Below are 24,196 nucleotides of genomic sequence, written 5' to 3'. Positions count from 1 at the left end.
AAGCTTCACTGTTCTTGGAATAGCTTTTATATAATATATATTATTTATATATTATATATAAACTTTATGTTATAAATGGTAAAGTCCAACTTTAGGACAATTGAAATTTAAAGGGCATGCAGGCAGTCCTTCAAAAGTGTTTAACAATATTTCTTAATAAATTATCAAACGTAAATCAATGACTGGGTTGAAAATAGAGAATCCTGCAAAATATTTATTGTCTTTGCATTGTTTTTTTAACCTGACAGAAACTTTAGTAGAATAACTACATATATTCCCCACCTATCTTTATCAAACACAGACTACTTTTGGACAGCTTTCGGGTGGCGAATGTAGTTGCCATAGCAATTAAGAATTCGATCCCAGTCTCTAGCAATAAAGATGTGTGAGCATGTGGTAAAATATATTTCACTTTCATCGTTTTGTACATCTCGATAATTTTATGAATTATTTGGATTCACTAGTTATTCTCCTTGTGGAAACTTCGTGATGTCAATTTTAGATCTGATGTGGGGAGTTGATATCATATAATTTTATTTTTCTTTGTTTTATTGCTGTAAAATCATCATGATAATCTTGGAGTTTTTGGGTAAATTTGCCACGTGTTGTACGTCTGGTTTGTAAAGATAAGACAGCAGAAACACTGGAATGGAATTCATCTTCAATAAATGACAAGGATTTTTAATGAAAACGGCTTCCATATGGCAACATTGGATTTGTATTCATAATACAATGTAAACTTTCATTATACAGTAATATAAATTTTAACAATAACAGTATTGCTTGTGTTTATTTGTTCATTTCAAATGCTGTACAGGGTCACTGTTTAGAACTAATTAATCGAAATGACATTTATTATATTTTTGTTATATATTATAATTGATTATACGTAATTGTATACTGTAATAGACTATATATTACATTGTCTTCTTTTCTATTGGCTTCCTTTTAGGGGTAGGAATAGTTTGCGTCTGCGTCCATTTAATTTTGTTGAAATGTTTCTTTAGTTGTATTTGATTGTGTTATATCATCATTGCACACATGAAGTTCGTTTTTACAGTTTAATGTTTGTAATAACATTAAATGATTGAATAATCCCAGTTTGTAATTAATAATGCCTTGGATTTTAGATATTTTATCCTGAGATGTTGCACTTATAAATGGAAGAATGAAATATATGATGGATTACCACAAAACCACAGAAATCTAACCAATCAAGGTAAATTGTATACAGTTTCAAAGCTTTTTTGATTACAAGAAAGACTACTATAAATTATAAAGTAGAATGGAATATTTGTGTAAGAATATCACGCTTTAAACATTGTCTTTCATCAACTTTGGGGAACTTTCCCATTAATTAAATTTTAAAAGGCAAGGCACAGCTATAATGCGATTTAAAGTGATTTGACTACAAAATAGACAAATTGGCAGTATTTACCGCATATTTTGATGTTTTGATCATAAGAAAGCAGGTTTAGAAAGTTAACCTTCACAATGTGTATATTAATGTTTTCGCAAAGTACATTTATTTACAAATTCCATACATACTTGTCAGAGTAATAGCAGCTGTCGAATTGCTAGTATGCTCAGTGAGACAATCGCAAGGGCACTGACTTCAAAGGCTCTAACACTAAGTTGTCCTTCTGTTCATTTCCTATTCTGTGCCGGTACTGTAACTTGAAAGATAGTCTTTGCTGGATGTTTTGAAAGAATGCCGGTTTTCAACTTATTTGAAAAGCTATGTAGTAATACTGAAGTGAAAGTCTATCTAATGTAAGTGAAGTTAAAGTATAATTTCACAGACAAGAAAATGATAAAGTTAGATTGTAGGTTACAAATTGTATTTAGGTAACAAAATAGGAAAGAGTAACAATTTACAAAAATTCTTGTGATTGATTATAAAATTGTCACACACAGACACGGAATTCAAACTATAAAGAAAAACTGTTAGTTGAGACATGATGTAAAATGTTATCACAGACGAGCACCCGTAATGTTCAGTTTACTTCACAAGAACACTGAGTTGTAGACTAGTAGCTGCGTGATTTAAGCCACGAACCAGTAAACCAAAATGGCGGCGATTTGCAAAGTTAGTGACAGCATCAAAGATGGCGCTGCACTTGGTGTCGTCGAAGGTGACGATGTGTTTGTTGTCATTGTCGAAGATGGCGATGGACTTGGTGTCATTGTCAAAGATGGCGCTGCACTTGGTTTCAGTGGTCCATTAAGACAATTAAAATAATTTCCATATGATCCAACATATTCTTTAACAGATGCACCATTATACCTCACCAATCTTTCTACATTTTTGTATGCTATTCCAGCTGCCGTTAACTTAGTGATATTAACTCCTTCCAACATATTTCGGATGCTTTTGATTGTTTGAGACGATGTTGATTTACCAGTGACAATGGCGTACAATGGTCTTGTTCCGATGTGGCACTTTCTGTATTGATTCATACCTATATGAAATGAAACAATTGTTAGTGGAAAATTTCAGACGCACGGAAATAGCTACTCTCGCCTTTAACGTTGATTTTAGCCTCTTACTAAATCTTAAACTTTTGTGTAAGACAAGATCTTTATCAAATGTCGCTCAGTATATTGGGGATCTCAAAATTACGTCTCCAAAGGATGCGTGCTACTATTTCATATCTCTGCGGTGTTGAGGTGATGCAGAAACAACTCAAGAAAAGACAAGAAAATAAAGGGAATTGTGAGAGGCTAGGAGATTTCTCGGCTATTGGGCTTATGACAGTTTTTGCTTCAAATTCAACTCTGTTCATTTTTGCGTTTAAAGACTTCCTCCGATTGAGATATTTTTCAAAACTTACCAGCTGTAGTTCCATTTGGACAAAGTAGTTTGTAATCTTTAAGTGCACCATAACTGGGATATTTAGCTAAAAACTCCATTGCTGTTGTTTGCTTCACAAAACCAACACGATCATTGTTACCATCAGCCATACATTTGAAAGCTCCCATATAGTCATAGTATGGCTCAGTTGAGTTTTAGCGCATGTTCCGTTACACAAAGAGCAAAGATCTGTCTTCACAGCGTCGCTGATTTCCTCGATGTCATTGATACCTAAACATGGATATCAATCTATTTCACGGAATTCTGTAACAATGTCTCAGCTGGGCTCATAGCTAGAGATTTTATTGCGAAATATCATTGCTACTCTGAATATTTTAACAATCACGTTTGCTGGTGCTCAAAAGCCTGTTGGTTTGCTTGTGATTAAATGGCAAATACTTAATGCTGTTTGTTGGATTGAATTAAAAATATGGTCATGCAATGCTCGCGGTCAGCGGTCGGAAAATATTGATTTGTCGGGTTGTTTGTGTTTACGTTTTTTTTGGGTTTATGCACCTTTTTCACGTTGCTGTGGACACCGCTGTACGGCTAAATGTCGTTCGTTTAGTAGAGGCGTAATATACCCAAAGACTTGATCTTTGACAACTTTCTCGTGATAAATTTAATATCCATTTTAAACTAGGTATATTAAGGTGAGTATACTGTCAACCATGAAGTAGAATTGAATACATATTTAATGTAAAAAATAACTTACCTGGTGCACAACTTTCAGCAAAGAAGTCCGAAACAGATTTATACTGGTTGTCTGTGTATGTCATTATTTTATTGCAAATCATGTAACCAACAGGGATTTTCCAACCGACAGTTTTTCCTACACCAGTATGGCAGGATTTTTGATTCTGCAGGGAGTTGAAATTAAAAGTAGTTCCTTTCTTGACGACAGCCAGACCGTAATATTGAATAAATCTGCCGAGCCCTGGTAGTTTTTGTCCAATGACAATTTGGAGATTTTCAGCTGAAGAAGAGGAAAGATACATGCAGTAAAACTTTACATACAGTTAAAGTATGTGGCCAATGTCGTATCTGCGTGTCTACATTATTCGTCCAGAATGATTTAATACGGTAACTGGAAGGTTAGGATAAAGATTTTTGCTCAACATAAAAATTCATTGACATTTCAGTCCTGGCTAATTATTGCCTAAAACATTGGATTGTTTACAATTGAAAGAATGATTCGTTTATAAATATTCCTGTAGGTATACTACACTAAATACAATGATAAACAAGTTAATTTCTTACCGTTCTGGACCATGTGATCAGCTGCAGCCATAGTCATATTTGCTCGACCGTTCACAACATCTTCAACGCAACTTGAACCGGATGTTGCTGCTTGACATGTGACACTTATGTTTAGATTGGCGTTATTACATGCAGTTACGTCTTCGACACAAACTACAAGAAAAGTGCAAAGGTGTTAAAATTGAATTGATACAAGTTTCAGCTTTTTATAGATCCAGAAATGTCCAAAACTTTGAATCGGTCATTTAACTTTAAAGGTTTTCGCCTCCCCACCCTCCCCTTGTCCAAGATTAAGTCTACCACACATGTGTCAAATCGGTAAAAGCTTTGGAGATCATCACACCTATTGGGGTACATTGAAGGAGGCCCATGAATGATGAAGGAAAATAAGATCACCCACAATAATTCTGACGCGCTTCAAATGAACAAAATGCCGTAGGAACAAAATGCCGTTGGGGGTGAGTTGTGGAATGAATAGGGGCTGGTGCAAATGACTTATATTCGTCAGTTTGTTACTAAATCTTTCTACGCATAACATCGGTGGCCTAGCCTGCTTTGATTCAGCGAAAGTTGTGCTGTCCAGTCGAGTTCATGCCCCAACAAAACGATGATGAGTTTAGTGACCGCGCGTTTTTGTCGACTCATTTTGGTTGCGTTTCGTGATTGTTGCTCGTGAGCAATCGTGGCCGCTAAATGGTTGATTTCTTATCTCATGAAATACTTCAAGACTTACCCACTCCGAACGCAATTAAGTTTTGAAAAATGAATATCGACAATATTCCGAAGTGAACAAGCGAATTGTCTTTAGTAATGCATTGCACAACATTCATCAGAAAAGTTATTTTTGTGTACGCAATACCGAGAAAACATGTCCAACCGCTTGAGGTTTCTCTAAAATTCTTTTTTTATTATATTTCCTATATAAGGGTTCCATAATTTGGAATTCAAAGGCCTTTCATTTCAATCAATAGCGAGAGAAACCACTTAAATTTATATTGTCTACAGACATCCTGTGTTTACAGACATGCAATATACAGTCATCTGTATACGTTGTGTTGAGATTTCAAATTGGATGATTTCTTTGAATTTAGGTGCTGTTGGCCATTGTTTTGTGTATCATGTGTTTTTTTCGCTTTCATATACAACAGGATTAGTGACCAGTCTCCACGGTTTTTACACGTTTGTTGTACCCATTGTTGTATTGCAAATTTGCCACCAACTTCCACGGAATTATGGAATTAACAAACAAAGTGTCCCCCTCACGACAGCTACTGATCACATTAGCATTGATAACACATTCTTTTGTAGGAGACCTCCAACATAGGAGCTTTTATATTACATGCCAACCACCTATACTGGAACTAGACTGCTGTTTGAACGTTAAAAAACGTGAGGTTTAACATGATAAGTTTCCAAGTTGATAAGCAAAGAGTTCGAAGAGCGCACGTTTTGACAGATCTCAGTGATTCTCAAAAACGAAACAAGATTTAAGCTTCATATTGAATTATTGTGTGACTAAAATTAATCAACATGATCTACGTGATATTACAGATTGTCAATATGCAAAAATCTAACTTATTGAAAAAAAGCTTCATGGGCGTTCTGTATGGAATTCAATTTCAACAAGTTATCAGAGATAGCAAAAGTGTGTCAATTTTACAAAATAGAATTGCCCCTTGCATTTTATGATTTTGTTTAGTTTGTAATTAATGATAGAACTAAGCTTTGTTAATATCTAAACATCTCAACCTATCTTTTACCTCTATAGTTATTTGTTATCTCTGTGTTTTATCTCTATAGCGGTTTTATTGCGTTGTAATTTTTGTAATTGTATTTGCACAAAAGCACGCCAGGCGTTGAAATCAACGTCATTTGACAACGCCATTTGAAAATTTTATTCATTCATTCATTCATGGAATTCAAATTTGTTTACTACATCGACAGGCCTTGTTCCTTAATCTTTTGCTATGGGAGACGATGGTCTTCTCAATGCGTGAAAATGACTTGCGTTTCTTCAAAATTTAGTGTTTGAAGCAAACTAATTTGATATTCATGCGTGAATCTGAGTAATGTTGTGAACGCCTTAAAAGACAAGTCGATAGCCAACACACTCACAACTTTTATGAATTTATTCATCTCTGTATCACATACAGATAAACGTGCTCGACAAAAGAACACGTGTATATTCATATATTCAGTTGTGCCCTACTGATGTCTTTCGAAATTCAATTTACTTCCAAAAGTAATTAAGGAGTATATGAATATGCACCCTTCCTCCCAAATAACGTTCCAGGTACGCCTCTGCTTTCGGCAAATATATTTTGTAAATAATTATGTTTGCTGTAATACACATTATATACGTCTCAGTTTTGCTTCGTTACATAATATTTGCAGCGTACCGCAATGCCTTTGACTGGAAATGAAAGTACAGACGAATTATCTGACACGTATGCAACTGGCAAATATACGTGTCAAAGTGCACGTAGCAGTGGCAATTGAAGCTATTGTCAAAGCACATGTTCGGTAGTCGCCTAACACATGCTTATCTCTCGCATTAAGCTTCCCTGCGTGTGTAGAACAAATCATTAGTTCATTAATACAGCACTACTGATTTCAAACATCTGGCTTCCGTGTTAATTAATCAGTTTCACAACCTTACCTGTGTAGTGATAATCAGCAGCCACGAAGGAATTGACCAGTGCAAATAATATCGCTGCTTGTCGATACATTTTTTGACGAGAAATGGTTTCTCTGAGAATTTCTGGATAATTGCTTGTGAAGAGGTTGATCAGTGCTTTACGTAACGCCTGTTACGACAAGTGTCACCGTCAGCTTGGTAAGGTGTATTTGTATGAATCTCGTACCGAAGCCTCATCCAATGAGAATAGAGATAACACTAATTGCTACATTACTCTCTATTGCTATTGGCTTGAACTACAATACCATTTAAAGCTTCAACTGTAGGAAACGCCATGAATTCCTACTTCCAAGAACTGCTCTCATATGCATTAATATTGCATGATTAAATATTGTCAATTTGTGGAACAATATTGATGCAATTGAATTCAATGAGTCAGGGGGTGTTTACATGAATCCGGAATGACTTTCAATTCTGATCAAAACGTGATGTCAATCTGTGTTTACATGGGAAATCAACACAAGGATTGACATTTTGCAGGAATTTTGAATTTGAAGATGGCGAACATAAACATTATAGCAACCCTTTTTTTTCTGTTGCTCCTGAGTTAATCAGCTTAACACTTGCATGAAACTAATTGTTGTTTTTCTTCGCACTCATTTTAGCCCATTTAGCCGCCTTATTTGCTCACGAGCTTCAATTTCCCAGAAGACACTACGCATGGCTCATGCGTGCTTCGTCATTAATCACAATCTCATTCCAGAATGAAACTCAGCTCGTGTTTACATGAGATTAAAACTAAATCTCGATCCGGAATGAAAATAGGAATGAAGTCGATCCCGATCGAGTTGTGACTCATTCCGTATTCATGTAAACATGCAGTAGGATTTCTTTTAAAATGGAATGAGTTCATTACGGATCGAACGTCATTCCGGATTCATGTAAACAGCCCTTTATATGTAAATAGGAGATTATACATGGAACGTTATTAAACAAGAGAGAAAAGAATTCAAATTTACATTTTCGTTCAAGATTTCTCTTTTTAATATACCGAAGGAATGAATAAGACTGAGAGTTCAAGGAACATTAACGGCGCTTTTCTCAATGACAAAGTAAATGGTTTGAGCCTGGGAGTATAGTTACATGTTTGTAGATGTAGACCGTCTAGGTTGGTGTAGTCCTGAGAAGACTGTGGGTGTTGATGTTGACTAATGTTTGACTCTCTTGTGAACCTGACTATATACCACTAAGGACATCTATAAGTACTTTGACATCCTTGATTCTGAAGATGACTACCACTAAGGACCACTATAAGTACTTTGAGATCCTTGATTCTGAAGATAAGTACCACTAAGGACCATTACTAAGTACTTTGACATCCTTGATTCTGAAGATGAGTACCACTAAGGACCACTATAAGTACTTTGACATCCTTGATTCTGAAGATGAGTACCACTAAGGGCCATTACTAAGTACTTTGACATCCTTGATTCTGAAGATGACTACCACTAAGGACCACTATAAGTACTTTGACATCCTTAATTCTGAAGATGACTACCACTAAGGATCACTAAGTACTTTGACATCCTTGATTCTGAAGATGACTACCACTAAGGACCTCTATAAGTACTTTGACACTCTTGATACTGAAGATGTATACCACTAAGGATCATTTAGGACCATTTAGGATATTGACACCCTTGATTCCGAAAACGACTACCAGTAAGAATGTCGAAACGTCAGTCAACATCAACACCAACAGTCTTTTCCAGAACTGCATTAACCTAGACGATCATCGTTTGCTGACATGTCTTCATAAATGACGTTGAGCGTATTGAACGACAGTTAAACGTGCTCAACAATTGTTGCCTTAAAAACTCTTCTTTTGTTTGCTAAAACAAATGGATTTAACAAGAAAATATAAACGTGCAGTAGAGGCACATCATACGGCAAGCATATATACCTTTTCATAAAATATCTCCTTATAAGGCCGTATTCACGAAGTTGAATCGTTTTTCAAAATGGATTTTTATGAGTTTTGTTTGTTTTGGTAAATTTGAAACAAATCTTTCTTCATTTCAGGTAGCACACTTTGTTGGGGAGACAACGTCAACGCATCTTATCGTTTTTACGAACATGGCCTTCATTTTGGCAGTCCTTCACTGGGGAAGAAACGTTGTCATCTTGCGAATGATGAGAACGAAGTAATGCTGAAAAGTCATTACACTGTTATGGAAGACGGCACGACCAACATGCGATGGGATCGAGCCCAGTTTGGCTTTTTGAAATCGACATTTTTACAAGTTCCTTGTAAGCGTATTGCAGTATGGATAAGATGAAAACTGCTGTATGTGAATAAAAGCCAGGAAAACAGCAAGAAACATTTTCGACGATATTTAATGCCGTATCTGCCGAGAAACATTGTAATTAGATAAGTGTGACGCAGTTAATGACGTATGTGTGCATTGTGTTGTCATTGACGTCATTAAGAGTTGATATTGGTTTTGCAGAGGGCATTTAATTATGATGCGCTAAATAGTATTGATCTGTATGTGTCATAAAAATTTTGCTATGACAGACCTGACGGTATTTTCATCTAAAGATATGTCTTCATTTTAAGTTTTAAAAAACTGTTAAACATTCATGTATTTGTCGCTTTTTATAATTGTAATTGAGTGTGAGAGCTTCACTGTCCTTGGAATAGCTTTTATATAATATATATTATTTATATATTATATATAAACTTTATGTTATAAATGGTGAAGTCCAACTTTAGGACAATTGAAATTTAAAGGGCATGCAGGCAGTCCTTCAAAAAGTGTTTAACTATATTTCTTAATAAATTATCAAACGTAAATCAATGACTGGGTTAAAAGTAGAGAATCCTGCAAAATATTTATTGTCTTTGCATTGTTTTTTTAACCTGACAGAAACTTTAGTAGGATAACTAGATATATTCCCCACCTATCTTTATCAAACACAGACTACTTTTGGACAGCTTTCGGGTGCGAATATAGTTGCCATAGCAATTAAGAATTCGATCCCAGTCTCTAGCAATAAAGATGTGTGAGCATGTGGTAAAATATATTTCACTTTAATCGTTTTGTACATCTCGACAATTTTATGAATTATTTGGATACAATAGCTATTCTCATTGTGGAAACTTCGTGATGTCAATTTTAGATCTGATGTGGTGAGTTGATAACAGATAATTTTATTTTTCTTTGTTATATTGCTGTAAAATCATGATGATAATCTTGGAGTTTTTGGGTAAATTTGCCACGTGTTGTACGTCTTGTTTGTAAAGATAAGACAGCAGAAACACTGGAATGGAATTTATCTTAAATAAATGACAACGATTTTTAATGAAAACGGCTTCCATATGACAACATTGGATTTGTATTCATAATGTAATATAAACTTTCTTACTTTCATGATTGACTATTTAGTAATAACAATAACAGTACTGTGTCTACAGCTTCATTGAAAATACTTTTTATAACTAATTGATCTAAAGGACAATTTTATCATGTTTTTGTTTTGTGCTATATTTGATTATGTTATATTATATTGTCTTATTTCCGTTTTGGCTTCCTTTCTAAGGCTGTGGGCTTAGTGAGCATCTTCCTCCATATATTTTTGTTCAAACATTGCTTGTATTTTATTTTCTTATGTTATATAATCATTGCACACATGAAGTTTGTGTGTTTGTGTAGTGTTATGTTTATAGTGGCATTTAATAATTAATCACAGTTTGTCATTAATTATGCCTTGGATTTTAGATGTTTAATCCTAAAATGTTGTACTTTGAAATGAAAGAATGAATTATATCATTGACAAAACCACTGAAATCTTATCAATCAAGGTAAATTGCATGCAGTTTCAGAGCATTTTTGATCACGAGAAAGTGAAAAATTGCATAGAAAAGTTTGTTGGTTCAGCCGCAACACTACCTCAATGAAGAGATATTGTTCTCGCTGAACATTTGAGAGAATTTCGAGGTTTCCACTAAAAACATATTAAGTTTTATTTGATTAGTTTTCCTCCAGTACTGTAACTCTAGATCATTTAAATAATGGTCTTTGCTGAATGTTGAGAAAGAATAATTTTCAACATGTTTGAAAAACTATCTAGCGTAATTGAAGTTAAAATTTATCAAACATGCATTCCAATTTATTTGGACTCGATTTTATTGCGCGCGTCACCTATGTGTCGAATAAAAGCCAAAGTTCCCGACATGTACACGATCGTAAATGATCGGTGTGACGTAGTAGTTCTCATTCGCGCCAATTGTGAGTATAGACATTTATACAAAGATATTACTTTTGGATTGATGGTTTGATAAAAGTTTATAACTTTCGCTTTAATGTACTGTGAACTACGTCTAAGATTACATAAAAGCAAGGTTTCTCTTTCCATCGTTTCCCAAAGAGGAGGTATTGTAAGATAAATGTGTAAAGAGAGACGCTTTCATTTAAGAAAATATCGTTGCGACCAAATTTCGGCAAGAAGGACTTACGTAAGCTCGAAGGTAAATGATTTATTGAAATAGCGAGCTAAAATATGCGAAGTTTTGTGGCTTGTGTCAGGTATTTTGACGTGTTTTATCAACAGTGCGTACTTGTTGCTTGCCTTTTCTGTTGTTTTGTATCTATTGTAATTGTCCAAGATTAGTTGTTTAGTTCTGTCCTATATTGCTTTGATATTTTTCCTGCTAACTGCGGAATTTTGAAAAGATCAAACCTGCTTTACTTCGCAATGTTTCAAACAACTAAAATTTCAACATGCAACGTTGAACAACGAATTGTATGGTACAGTTTCGTGTCATAACTTTTACTGATTTCTTTGTTTCCACTCTCATTCCCCCCTTCCCCCTCTTCTGCCATCTTCAGTGCGGTATAAGAATGAATATTTGAATGGAGTTAATATATAAAGAAATCTGATACAAGACATGTGTATAGACAAAAGGGATGGAAGCGGAAGTTACTTACAAGTTAAAGATAGTATTGACATGCTTAATTTGTTTGTTAAGATTAGGTTTGGGTTTTTTGATGTACAATGCTTCTTTTAGTTTGGGCACTAAAAGCAAATTCAGGCTTGGAGTGTGGGCACTAACATACGAAAGCATGATTGTGAGTATTTACATTTCCACTCTCTTTCCCCCCTTCCCCCCTCTGCTTCTGCTTACGAAATTGCTCAGAAATGATGAACACCATAAAGGTTGGTTGTGGTAACAAATGGTAATTATGTAATAAACGTAACAAGATTAATTACACAATTGTGAAACAAAATCGTAGCTTAAAACGTGCTATGAAAAAAAACACACTAATTTGCGCAAAGTCCTATGCGCGACATAACATAAAATGTTATCATCACCAAGGAGTATCCGTAATGTCTGGGCTTTTTTCATAACGACGTCATATGATGGCAGCTGTCTAACTGCGGTGCTCAAGCCACGAGCCAGAAAACAAAAATGGCAGTGACTTGCAACGCTAGTGACAACATCAAAGATGGCGCTGCACTCATAGCAAGAGCATTAAAATAATTTCCATATGATCCAACATATTCTTTAACAGATGCACCATTATACTTCACAATCTTTCTACATTTTGTATGCTATTCCAGCTGCCGTTAAATTCCTGACATCAACTCCTAGCAACATATTTTGGATTCGTGTGATTGTTTCAGACGATGTTGATTTCCCAGTGACAATGGCGTACAATGGTCTCGTTCCGATGTAGCATGTTTTGTATTGATTCAAAGCTATATGAAATAAAACCATAGTTTGTGGAAAATTTCAGACCCACAGAAATACTATCTCATCAGCTGTAAACGTTGATGTAAACCTTCCTTTCTGAAGTGAAATATTAAAGTTTGGACCATAGGCAGCCCATAACTACGGGTTTCTTGTAATAAATATGAAATAATTAACCTTTCTTACTCCTGAGGAACTTGATGACTTCAACAATTTGTCTCGCATTGATCGATGAGCCTCTTGCGACGTTACTGTGACGTGTAGTGTTATTACTAAACTGATAAGACTACACGTCACACTTACGTCGCGCGAGGTTGCTCGATTAATGCAAGACAAATTGTTGAAGTCATCAAGTTCCTCAGGAGTAAAAAGGTTAATTATTTCGTATTTACGAAAAACATGTAGTTATGGGGTGCCCATGTTTGGACAAGGTTTTATCAAACATCGCAGCAAAGATCTTCATCAAAATTGCACTTGAGGATGAGTGTTATCAGTGTTAGGTTTGAATGAACTCCACTCTCAATTAAAGTATTTTTCAAAACTTACCAGCCTTTGTTCCATTAGGGCAGAGAAGTTCGTAGTCTGCCATAGTTGTGCCTCTATAATCGGATTTGCCACTAAAAAAGTTTTCAGCGGTCGATTCCCTTACAAAACCAACGCGATCATTGTTACCATCGGCCATACATTTGAAAGCACCTTCGTAGCTGTAGTATGCCTCTGTAGAAGAATCTTGTGCGCATGATCCGTTACACAAAGAGCAAAGATCTCTCTTCACTGCGTCACTGACTCCTGGGATGTCATTAATACCTGAATATGGACAAATGGACATGAGATTTCCTTGCAAAATATCATTTTCAGTCTGGATTACTTTTACATTCACAATTGATAGCGCTCAAAAGCCTGTTGGTTAACTTTTGAGTAAGTACACTGACGAAGAAAAGTTTAGCAAAAGCTTAATGTAGTTTGTCATTTTTCTAAATATGTCATTGCGATGTTGTTATTGCGAGGTTGTTATTGCTTCATTAATTCTCTTTTCCTTGCAGCTAAGGACACCACTGTACAGATAAATGTCATTTACACTTTGCTTTAGGCTACCCTAAAAAACTCGCTTTTTGGCAACTTTGTCTGTGATGATTTTAAAATCAATTTTAAACAAAGTTAGATAAGTACACTCTCATCTAACCATGTAGTAAAACTGACTAATTAGTAATTAAAAGATATCTTACCAGGTGCACAACTTTGACCGAAGAAATCCGAAGCAGATTTATACTGGTTGTCTGTATATGTCATTATTTTATTAAAGAGCATGTAACCAACAGGGATTTTCCAACCGACAGTTTTTTTTACACCAGTATGGCAGGATTTTTGATTCCGCAGGGAGTTGAAATTAAAAGTTGTATTTTTCTTCACGACAGCCAAACCGTAATATTGAATAAAGTTGTAGAGGTCTGGTAGTTTTTGACCAATGACAATTTGGAGATTGTCAGCTAAAAACGAGAAAATATTTGGTAAATTTTTCCATACGATAAAAGTATGTGCTCAATGTCATACATTCATGTCTACATTCTTTAGGCATATTGATCTAATATGGAAACTGGAGTGTTTGTATAGTTTATGAATACATATGAAAATCAATGCTTAACGTAAACATTTAAGTTCAGATGTGTGATATAAGTAAGATTTTACACCTGGCAAATGTTTTCCTGAAACTTTGAAAGTTTATGATAATTTAAAGAATGAATCGTATATGAATGCTCCAGTTTGTACTAAATAATAGAATGATAAATAAATGGATTTCTTACCATATTTAACCATGTCATCAGCTGAGGCCAATGTCATAACTGCCTGACCGTTCACAACATCTTTAATGCAAGTTGAACCGGATGTTGCTCCTTGACACGTGACATTTATGGTTAGACCTGCGTTATTACACGCAGCTACGTTGCTGACACAAACTACATGGAGAGAGCAAACGTGTTATAAATGAATTTTTAGAAGATTCAGCTTACATATACAAGAAAGTGAAAACATTCTCATAGTTAGACTTTTACAGTTTTCAAAAATATCAAAAAGGTGCAAAACTTTGAAATGGTAATTCAACTTGGAATTCTTTTCCCAACACCTCATCTGGCTGGAATAATGGCCGACATGAGGACGCGTTGTACACCTGAGTGACCCTTCTGTATAATCAATATTCTGTGATTGGGGGGCAAAATGACGTACATTTCGTGATCGTGGCACGCGAGCGACAGTGGCCACACTAAAGAATTAGATTTTTGATCTTCGGAAATTTTAGCGCTTACTTACTGTGGAAAACAGCAAAGTTTCAAAGAAATAGATATTGTTAATGCTCCAAAGTGAAGGTGGGAACTGTCTTTTGCCCGACATCGAAAACATTATTTTTGTTGAAGCTTATGAGTGTATTAAAATGCCAAACGCTGGGATTTTAAAAAAGGCTCTTTGTTTATAATTTTTTTAATAATTCCTATAAGTGCTCCGGCCATAAGTGTTTCATAACTTTATGAATTCAAAGATCTTTCATCGCAATCAATAGCGAGAGAAACCACTTAAATTTAAATTGTCTACAGACATCCTGTGTTTACCGACATGCAATATGCAGTCATTTGCATGCGTTGTGTTGAGATTTCAAACTGGATGATTTCTTTGAATTTAGGTGCTGTTGGCCATTGTTTTGTGTATCATGTGTTTTTTCGCTTTCACATACAACAGCATTAGTGACCAGTCTCCACGGTTTTTACACGTTTGTTGTACCCATTGTTGTATTGCAAATTTGCCACCAACTTCCACGGAATTATGGAATTAACAAGCAAAGTGTCCCCCCCTCACGACAGCTACTGACACATTAGCATTAATAACACATTCTTTTGTAGGAGACATCCAACATAGGAGCTTTTATATTACATGCAAACCACCTATACTAGAACTAGACTGCTGTTTGAACGTTAAAAAACGTGAGGTTTAACATGATAAGTTTCCAAGTTCATAAACAAAGAGTTCGGAGCACGTTTTGACAGATCTCAGTGATTCTCAAAAACGAAACAAACATTTAAGCTTCATATTTAATTATTGTGTGACTAACATTAATCAACGTATTCTACGTGATGTTACGAATTGTCAATATGCAAAACACTAACTCATTGAAGAAAAGCTTCATGTGGCTTCTGTATGGAATTCAATTCCAACGAGATATCAGAGATAGCAAAAATGTGTCACTTTTACAAAATAGTATTGCCACTTGCATTTTATGATTTTGTTAAGTTTGTAATTAATGATAGAACTAAGCTTTGTTAATATCTAAACATCTAAACCTATCTTTTACCTCTATAGTTATTTGTTATCTCTATGTTTTATCTCTATAGCGGTTTTATTGCGTTGTAATTTTGTAATTGTATTTGCACAAAAGCACGCCACTCGTTAAAATCAACGTCATTTGACAACGCCATTTGAAAATTTTATTCATTCATTCATTCATGGAATTCAAATTTGTTTACTACATCGACAGGCCTTGTTCCTTAATCCTTTGCTATGGGAGACGATGGCCTTCTCAATGCGTGAAACTGACTTGCGTTTCTTCAAAATTTAGTGTTTGAAGCAAACTAATTTGATATGCATGCGTGAATCTGAGTAATGTTGTGAACGCCTTAAAAGACAAGTCGATAGCCAACACACTCACAACTTTTATGAATTTATTTATCTCTGTATCACATACAGATAAACGTGCTCCACAAAAGAACACGTGTATATTCATATATTCAGTTGTGCCCTACTGATGTCTTTCGAAATTCAAATTACTTCCAAAAGTAATTAAGGAGTATATGAATATGCACCCTCCCATCCCACCCCAAATAACGTTCCAGGTACGCCTCTGCTTTCGGCAAATATATTTTGTAAATAATTATGTTTGCTGTAATACACATTATATACGTCTCAGTTTTGCTTGCTTACATGATATTTACAGCGTACCGCAATGCCTTCGACTGGAAATGAAAGTACTGACGCCAATTATCTGACACGTATGCAACTGGCAACTATACGTGTCAAAGTGCACGCAGCAGTTGCAATTGAAGCTATTGTCAAAGCACATGTTCAGTAGTCGCCTAATGCATGCTTATCTCTTGCATTAAACTTCCCTGCGTATGTACAACAAATCATTAGTTCATTAATACGGCAATACTGATTTCAAACATCTGGCTTCCTTGTTAATTAATCAGTTTCTCAACCTTACCTGTGTAGGGAATGTGATGATCAGCAACCACGAAGCAAATGACCAATGCAAATAATATCGCTGCTTGTCGATACATTTTTTGACGAGAAATGGTTCTTCAGAGAATTTCTGGATAACTGCTTGTGAAGAGGTTGATCAGTGCTTTACGTAACGCCTGTTCGGACAAGTGTCACCGTCAGCTTGTTTAGGTGTATTTGTATGAATCTCGTACTGAAGCCTCATCCAATGAGAATAGAGATAACGTTAATGGCTACATTACTGTTTATTGCTATTGGCTTGAACTACAATACCAACTGTAGGAAACGCCATGAATTTCCCTTCCAAGAACTGCGCTCATATGCATTAATATTGCAGGATTAATATCGTCAACTTGAGGAACAATATTGATGCAATTGAATTCAATGAGTCATATGTAAAATTCTCAATATCTGCGATCTATTTGAAAAACAATCGTTGAATGAGGGGGCGTTTTTTTGCAAATATGCTAAATCACTGCTTTCTTTTTGCTTATTTGACATATTTTGCATGGATCTTTGGCACAAAATTGTCGTGAAATTTCAAAGGAATTTCTCTCAAGGTTTTTACAACAAGTAACATCGCGGCCATTACTTCTACATTGTGGAAAATTGGTTGACGATAGATAGCCAGCACAATAGCCATTTGATAAAAGAATCCATTGGAATGAAGCATTTTTAATATTAAGTAGAGCACTGGCTAATTACACGGATAAAGTTAACACGGATACAAGTAACACGGATATAGCGAGCGCGGGTAAGAATAATTGTTCACTTACATAATTTTACCGATATCTACCATTGAATTTTCCTTTGTGACCGACTTAATACTGTTATTGAGGATATTATTTCTCCACAGGTTCATGACATATATAAAACATAAATAAATAACGAACAATGTCTCTTACACGCAATGGTTCGCTTATTAGACCCCAGATAATTTTTCTCTTTCAACCTAGAATGGTCCAAACGTAAGTCTTAATCACTTAATTACTTGTTCCCACTTCTCAGACACAATAATAATACCGAATGCAGTATCTTGCTTTAGCTGTCAAAATTCTTTTAAATCTAGCAGCTCAAAGGTCTTTATTATTTCTTATATGAAAAGATCGCGACGTCTTCAAGGAAGATTTTTTCATGGGCATTTTTTTTCTTTGCCAAACGACATGTGGTAGGACGAAGCAATCATTAACACGGGACGTTTGTGAGACAAGTTTTTTGCACTAAAGTTCTCTTTGCAAGATCAAAATATAGTTTACAATTGAAATTGCCTGTTCATACTTCAAATCATAAGACCAGTCATGTGTTATGTAAAAAACCTAAGTGCCTCACAACAAAATGTATCAAATAAATTTATTGTGTTTTCGTTCGTTCTGTTTTTTGATATAATAAGCTAATATAACTTTGAATATCCCTGAAGTATGTACTGAAGTAGTGGCATTCTTACGGTACGTTTTCCCGATATCCGTGTTACCGTTATCCGTGTTTTTAGTCCAGTCAAACCATATTGCGGGAAATTACTGCGCTTTTTTTTGGCATTAAAGGTCTTTATTGTATAGCAATTGTAAATCGCTATGGTAACATAACGAATGGGCAAAATTAGAGGGATTGAACATTTTTTAAAGCTAAAACTAGTTTTATAGAGTTTATAACGTCGGGTGATTATATCTTGTCGGTAAATGATCATTTTTTTAACAATCTCATTACCAACTTGAGGGTTTATTTTTGCTGTGTAAATATGAAATCAATTTGCATTATTCAATTCCTTAGAATTGGTCAATTTTACAGTCAGTGAACACACAGCTCTGTTTACAAAGTGAGCGCAAAAGGTAAGTTCAACACTATGCAAATATTTATGCTTACAACATAGCCAGATTTTGTATTGTTTATTCCCCCAAAAAAATTGTAAATAAAACTCCCGAGAAGAAAAGCACGCCTGCACCATTATCTCAGCTTGCTGTCCTTTACCATATAGCTATCAGCATGCGATAAGTATGTATTGTGTATAGAAGAAATCCTTGCCTTATTTGAATTAATTTAGCAAACAACGATCGTCGGTAATTATATAACAGACAAGAATCTAATACAACGATTTTCATTCGCCAAATCTCGCATTTTCATTAAACGCTTACGTTTTAACGTAAGCCTGTATTGATAGTTGTAAGACTCGAACAAGAGCCAGAATTACAATAAGAAAAGATATTGTGAACGTTCAACTGTTTTAGTTTTAATAATTGAAGATACCGACACATCTTTATCACAAAGATGTAGAGAGCAGACAGTGTCTGAAATTAGAGTTATCATCAATCTCAGTCGTTTCCGATTTATACCACCGAATGGCTCAGAGTGAATAAAATTCCACAAAGATAGTTTTGTACTTTCAGTGTATCATTACTTTCCTCTTCATTTTAAAATCTTTAAACAAACAAATTATTGATTGCGTGATGAGAAAGTCGGTTGATTATCCCTTAGTAATTGAAATAAAGATATTGATGTTGTCATTTGTTCACCAGTTGCCACCCGTTATTAAAAGTCAAGATTTGAATATTTTCGTGTTGGTGGTAGCGGAGTTTTATGGTATTTACGCTCAATGTTGCCGAGAAAATCGTCGTTCGCATGTTTAAGGTAATTTATAACATAGTTCTACAAGAATTTCTTCGACAAATCAACAAACAAACTGTATATTTTGTTTACACTAGATGCTCAAAGTCGCGACCATTTGTCTACAAACTGAACACTCATAGCTTTGTCTTATTTGTTTTGTTCGTTCACAATGTCTCAGGTATGTATAAAAATGGAAGTTTATCGAAAATTGTGTTAGATAAAACGTTATTTTTAAAAACCTTAATAAAATCTACAATAATAGGTTTCGCAGCTGAAGGTGTTAATTTCTCCCACTGGATGGAGCTGTTACCACCACATTTGCACGATGTACCGCTGACCGAACTAGCCATTCCAGGCTCACATGATTCGTGCAGTTACTCGTTGAGCCCGCGAGCTCCGTACTCCGATAGTTTAAACTCTGTGGTAAATGAGGTTCTAACGTATAATGAACACAATTATAATCATTTTTACATTGCTTTTCTCTTATTTCAGATTAAAGAAGTCGTAAATCTTATCAACCCAGCCATAGCAAAAGACATTGTTTACCGCTGGTCAGTAACGCAGACTCAAACCATTGGTCAGCAGCTCGCAAGTGGTATACGGTATTTGGATATGAGAATTATATATCTTCCTTCGAAAAAGGACATGTAAGTACTGCACTCCTCACTTGCAATTGTTTGTTCATTATTTTTTGTGAAAACTTGTCATAAACTGATTTAGGGGTTGGATATTCACCTTTCGTCAGTGCTATAGAATTAAATTTATCAGATGGGGGCTTTCTTGACGAAGCTGAAGCCATGAAATTATGAAAAGTTACCCATTTCAAAGTAGAAGGGGCTCCTCCCCGAGCGCCCCCTTCTACACCACTGACTCTCCTATCCTATGCTATATGGGTGTGAGAGGGGGCTTGTTTTCCTACAAAATACTGCTATACGTAACAGCTATGCGCAAGCAATTATGATTAGCGTTCAATGAATGGAGCATGCTTTCGTCAAAATCTCCCAATCATAATGAAACGGTGATTGAATTTAAAGAAAAAAGTCTGACGTCGTACGGCAACCTTCGTCACCGAAATATGATGCAAACTAGTGCACCTCCATAAATGGCATCGTGCCTAATCTCTGCATAAAATTTTTTATTTTCAAAACTTGGGTTTTGAAAAGTTCTAACGTGACAATTTACCGACGAGGTTCTAAAACCAATATGGCGGATGAAATTAAAAGACGCTCGTTTTTTTCTCTCAATATTTGCAATCATTCTTTCCTTTTTAATTTCGCGGGAAAACGATAGGATTAAACAATGACGTCAATTACAAACAGCTGCAATTTAGTGCCTATTTGAAAATACACATTAAACTGATCTTTGTCTTTCATGAAAAACAAGTGCAGTAATATATAATTTTGCTTCCTTTTTCAAGTTTGATACGCAAATACTCCACTGAGATGCAAGTATTTGCGCTTTGATACGCAAATACTCCACTGAGATGCAAGTATTTGCGCTTTGATTTCTGCTCTTTACGCTTATTGTAGAGTCTAGAATTTCACTGTCACGTGTATCTGCCTGTCGAGCGACCCATGCGCGCGCATCAATTTAATTGTGCTTCATTTTTAATGTAATTTTTGCCAGATATGTAGAACACGGTTTAATCGGGGCTACCTTGGATAACATCTTGAAACAAGTGCGGGACTTCCTTGAGAACTGTCGAAAAGAAGTCGTCATACTAGATTTTAATCACATGTATGCTTCGTCACCTAAAGTGCGCGAACTCCTATTTTCTAAAGTATCGACGCTCTTGGGAAAATATTTGTGCCCGAGGACGGAAAAATTATCTTCATTTACATTACAAAAGATGTGGCAACTGAAGAAACAAGTTCTCTTTTTCGTTAGTTATTCTCTTGAAAAAAAAATACCCATGTTTGCATGGTCCAGTCAAAAAAGTATAATTTCTCCCTACAACAGCGACATCTTTACAGAACATTCAAAATGGTTAGGATTTCTAAGCAAAGAGTATGCCAAAAGCGTCCAAAATGCGTTTTACGTCACGCAAGGCATAATGGAACCTCATTGGATGGAAATAGTTGCTGGACAGGCGGTAAATGGAAGTTTGAAGGCTTGGATTTCAGAAACGGCTACCGTCAGTCTTGTTAAATGGCTTAAGGGGCGACATAGGGGATCTCGTGGTGTAAATATTGTGATTGCAGATTTTGTCGAGGATAATGATTTTATTCCATCTGTTTTACGTTTGAATAAGGCTGCCATAAACTGACGAATGTGTTTTGTTTGGAAGAATTTTTACTGTTTTTTTTCTTTTCTGCCTCTCCTTTTAAGCTGAAGTTTTTACGTATTTTATACAGTACAACTGCTCTGCTATGAAAAAACATTTTCTTTTTATTACAGAAATTTAGCAAACACGACGTATTTAGCTGTGTAATATTCTCATTTACAGATGAATCCACGAAATTTTACACTATTTTTACGACATATTACATACGATACGTCGTGTTAGCAAAATTTTCTATAACACATAAAATCTGAAGGAGATATCAACGAAATATAGAAATCGTAACGTATTGCTCAATCACTTTTCCATTGTCTATTTGTGAGGCTTCTCAAAGGAAGCAATATTTGTTGACTTCACCCAAACAAATTATATCTTAAGAGACAAAATCAACTACGGTGTTAAAATAGATATTATTAAAATTAGTGCAAGCATATTATTGTTATAAGAAATCTTATACAATAAGATATTATGTGGAACTATCATAAAACATGTTTTTAATGAATTACGGTGTTTTAAATTTAAAATGTTTTTCCCACAACGTTGATTTCATGGCTGATGAATTAAGTACGTTGTGTTTTTGTATTTGTTGAACAGTGATAAATTAATATTCAGTTTTCTTCATAAGAGCACTGAGTTGCCGAATTGCATATGCATGCACGATTTAAGCCATGAGCCAGAAAACCAAAATGGCGGCGATTTGTAAAGTTAGTGACATCGTGAAAGATGGCGCTGCGCCTTTGATTACTCCACGAAGACCATTGTAGTAATATCCATATGATCCAACGTATTCCTTAACTGATCCGCCAGTGTACAAAACCAAATTGGCATTGTTGGTTACTATTCCAGCTGCCTTAAACTTATTGAGTTCAGTGCCATTCAACATGTTTCGGATTTGTGTAATCGTAGCAGAGGTTGTTAATTTACCAGTAACAATGGCGTACAATGGTCTTGTTCCGAGGTTGCAGGATTTGTATTGAGTTAAAGCTATGAGATGAAATGAGTTTTCGTTAGTAAGAAGTCATTCTTGCAAAATGTGCAAAACAAGTTTCTTTTCAGATTATAAACTATTATTATTACTTGATACGATATTGTTATTTAACACGATAGTCGTGATTGCTCGATGATATGGTTTTCAGCACAATGTCGCAACAAAATTATAAAGCAGTTAATACTTCGAAGACGATTAACATAACGTCTTTTCCTAAGGACGAATTCAATTTTATTTGAGGTGTTGGTTAATACCACAAAAAATTAGTCTGTTGAGAAAATTTTATTCGGCTTCTACTCCTCATGACGCAGCGCAAATCACTACTGCAGACTTTTGCGTTATAATTATAAAAAAATCACATGCAAAAAATTGAACAGACTGTGGAACGTTTAGTGACTTCGTATGAAATACTTGATATGAATGTCGACAGGTCTATAAATTGTCATTTGTATGTATATTTAACTGATAACGCGCTCAAGTAGAAATTATTGTACGAAAATGAAGACGAAACTTTCGTCATAAAAATCACGCTTTATGCGTTTTTAACACATAACCGAGAAAAATGTCTATGAAATGGAGAGAAAGATGTTTAAAGCAATTAATTCACCATGTATAAGAAAGGGGATCGATATAATGTGTAATAACTACCAACTTCCTGCTTTAATTTTCACCCAGATGCATTATTCAGTCTAATTTTCCTGAGTATACATGAACGTAGAATACGAGTGATCGCAATTATGCATTATAACTGATAAAGGTAGATGAATCAATAACATTTTGCAATTTATGAGATGTTTCTAGATGTAGATCTTCCAGCTAAAAACTCCCGCTGGCGTATTTGTTAACATAATTTTGCGTATGATACGCGTAGGAAAAAGTGAAATTGCTGCTCATTACGATGAATAAAGTTCTGTCAAGTATCACAGCGTTTCATCCTTGTATCATTCTCGTACCATACGCGTATCATTTTCGTATCATACGCGTATCATTCTCGTATCATACGCGTATCATTCTCGTATCATACGCGTATCATTCTCGTATCATACGCGTATCATTCTCGTATCATACGCGTATCATTCTCGTATCATACGCGTATCATTCTCGTATCATACGTGTATCATTCTCATCATACGCGTATCATTCTCATCATACGCGTATCATTCTCGCATCATACGCGTATCATTCTCGTATCATACGCGTATCATTCTCGTATCATACGCGTCATTCTTCGTATCATACGCGTATCATTCTCGTATCATACGTATCATTCTCGTATCATACGCGTATCATTCCGTATCATACGCGTATCATTCTCGTATCATACGCGTATCATTCTCGTATCATACGTCATCATTCTCGTATCATACGTATCATTCTCGTATCATACGCGTATCATTCTCATATCATACGCGTATCATTTCTCGTATCATACGCGTATCATTCTCGTATCATACGCGTATCATTCTCGTATCATACATTATCATTCTCGTATCATACGCATTATCGATTCTCGTATCATACGCGTATCATTCTCGTATCATACGCGTATCGTTCTG

General features: G+C 35.3%; 2 protein-coding genes across 5 annotated transcripts in view; one reads left to right on the top strand and one right to left on the bottom strand.

Moving 5' to 3' along the window:
• Positions 1–5: 5 nt before the first annotated feature.
• LOC124437764 lies at positions 6–9,603 on the top strand. The gene is made up of 3 exons (XM_046987694.1): positions 6–734; positions 1,131–1,219; positions 8,835–9,603. Exons 1-3 carry the CDS (start codon positions 685–687, stop codon positions 9,089–9,091), a joined length of 396 nt encoding a protein of 131 aa, XP_046843650.1. The 5' UTR covers positions 6–684; the 3' UTR covers positions 9,092–9,603.
• LOC124437758 (serotransferrin-like) overlaps positions 2,147–24,196 on the bottom strand; it is a 23,933-nt gene continuing 1,883 nt past the window's right edge. The window contains exons 1-5 of one of the 4 annotated variants that reach the window (XR_006945836.1): positions 16,754–16,989; positions 4,115–4,267; positions 3,570–3,830; positions 2,835–3,085; positions 2,147–2,462 (exon numbers count right to left, since the gene is read on the bottom strand). Coding sequence is in view for 2 of the 4 variants with exons in the window: in XM_046987687.1 (XP_046843643.1) it covers positions 12,355–12,515; positions 13,054–13,314; positions 13,734–13,994; positions 14,310–14,462; positions 16,754–16,829 (912 nt within the window). In the remaining 2 variants the exon portion in view is untranslated. Of the gene's footprint in view, positions 2,463–2,834; positions 3,086–3,569; positions 3,831–4,114; positions 4,268–6,773; positions 7,063–11,973; positions 12,516–13,053; positions 13,315–13,733; positions 13,995–14,309; positions 14,463–16,753; positions 16,990–24,196 lie in introns of those variants that run through there. The other 3 variants (XR_006945837.1, XM_046987687.1, XM_046987686.1) reach the window with 3 other exon arrangements.

The sequence above is a fragment of the Xenia sp. Carnegie-2017 genome, unplaced genomic scaffold (genome assembly GCF_021976095.1).
Source record: "Xenia sp. Carnegie-2017 unplaced genomic scaffold, XeniaSp_v1 HiC_scaffold_17, whole genome shotgun sequence".
NCBI lineage: Eukaryota > Metazoa > Cnidaria > Anthozoa > Malacalcyonacea > Xeniidae > Xenia > Xenia sp. Carnegie-2017.
This window is presented reverse-complemented; position numbering and strand designations above follow the sequence as displayed.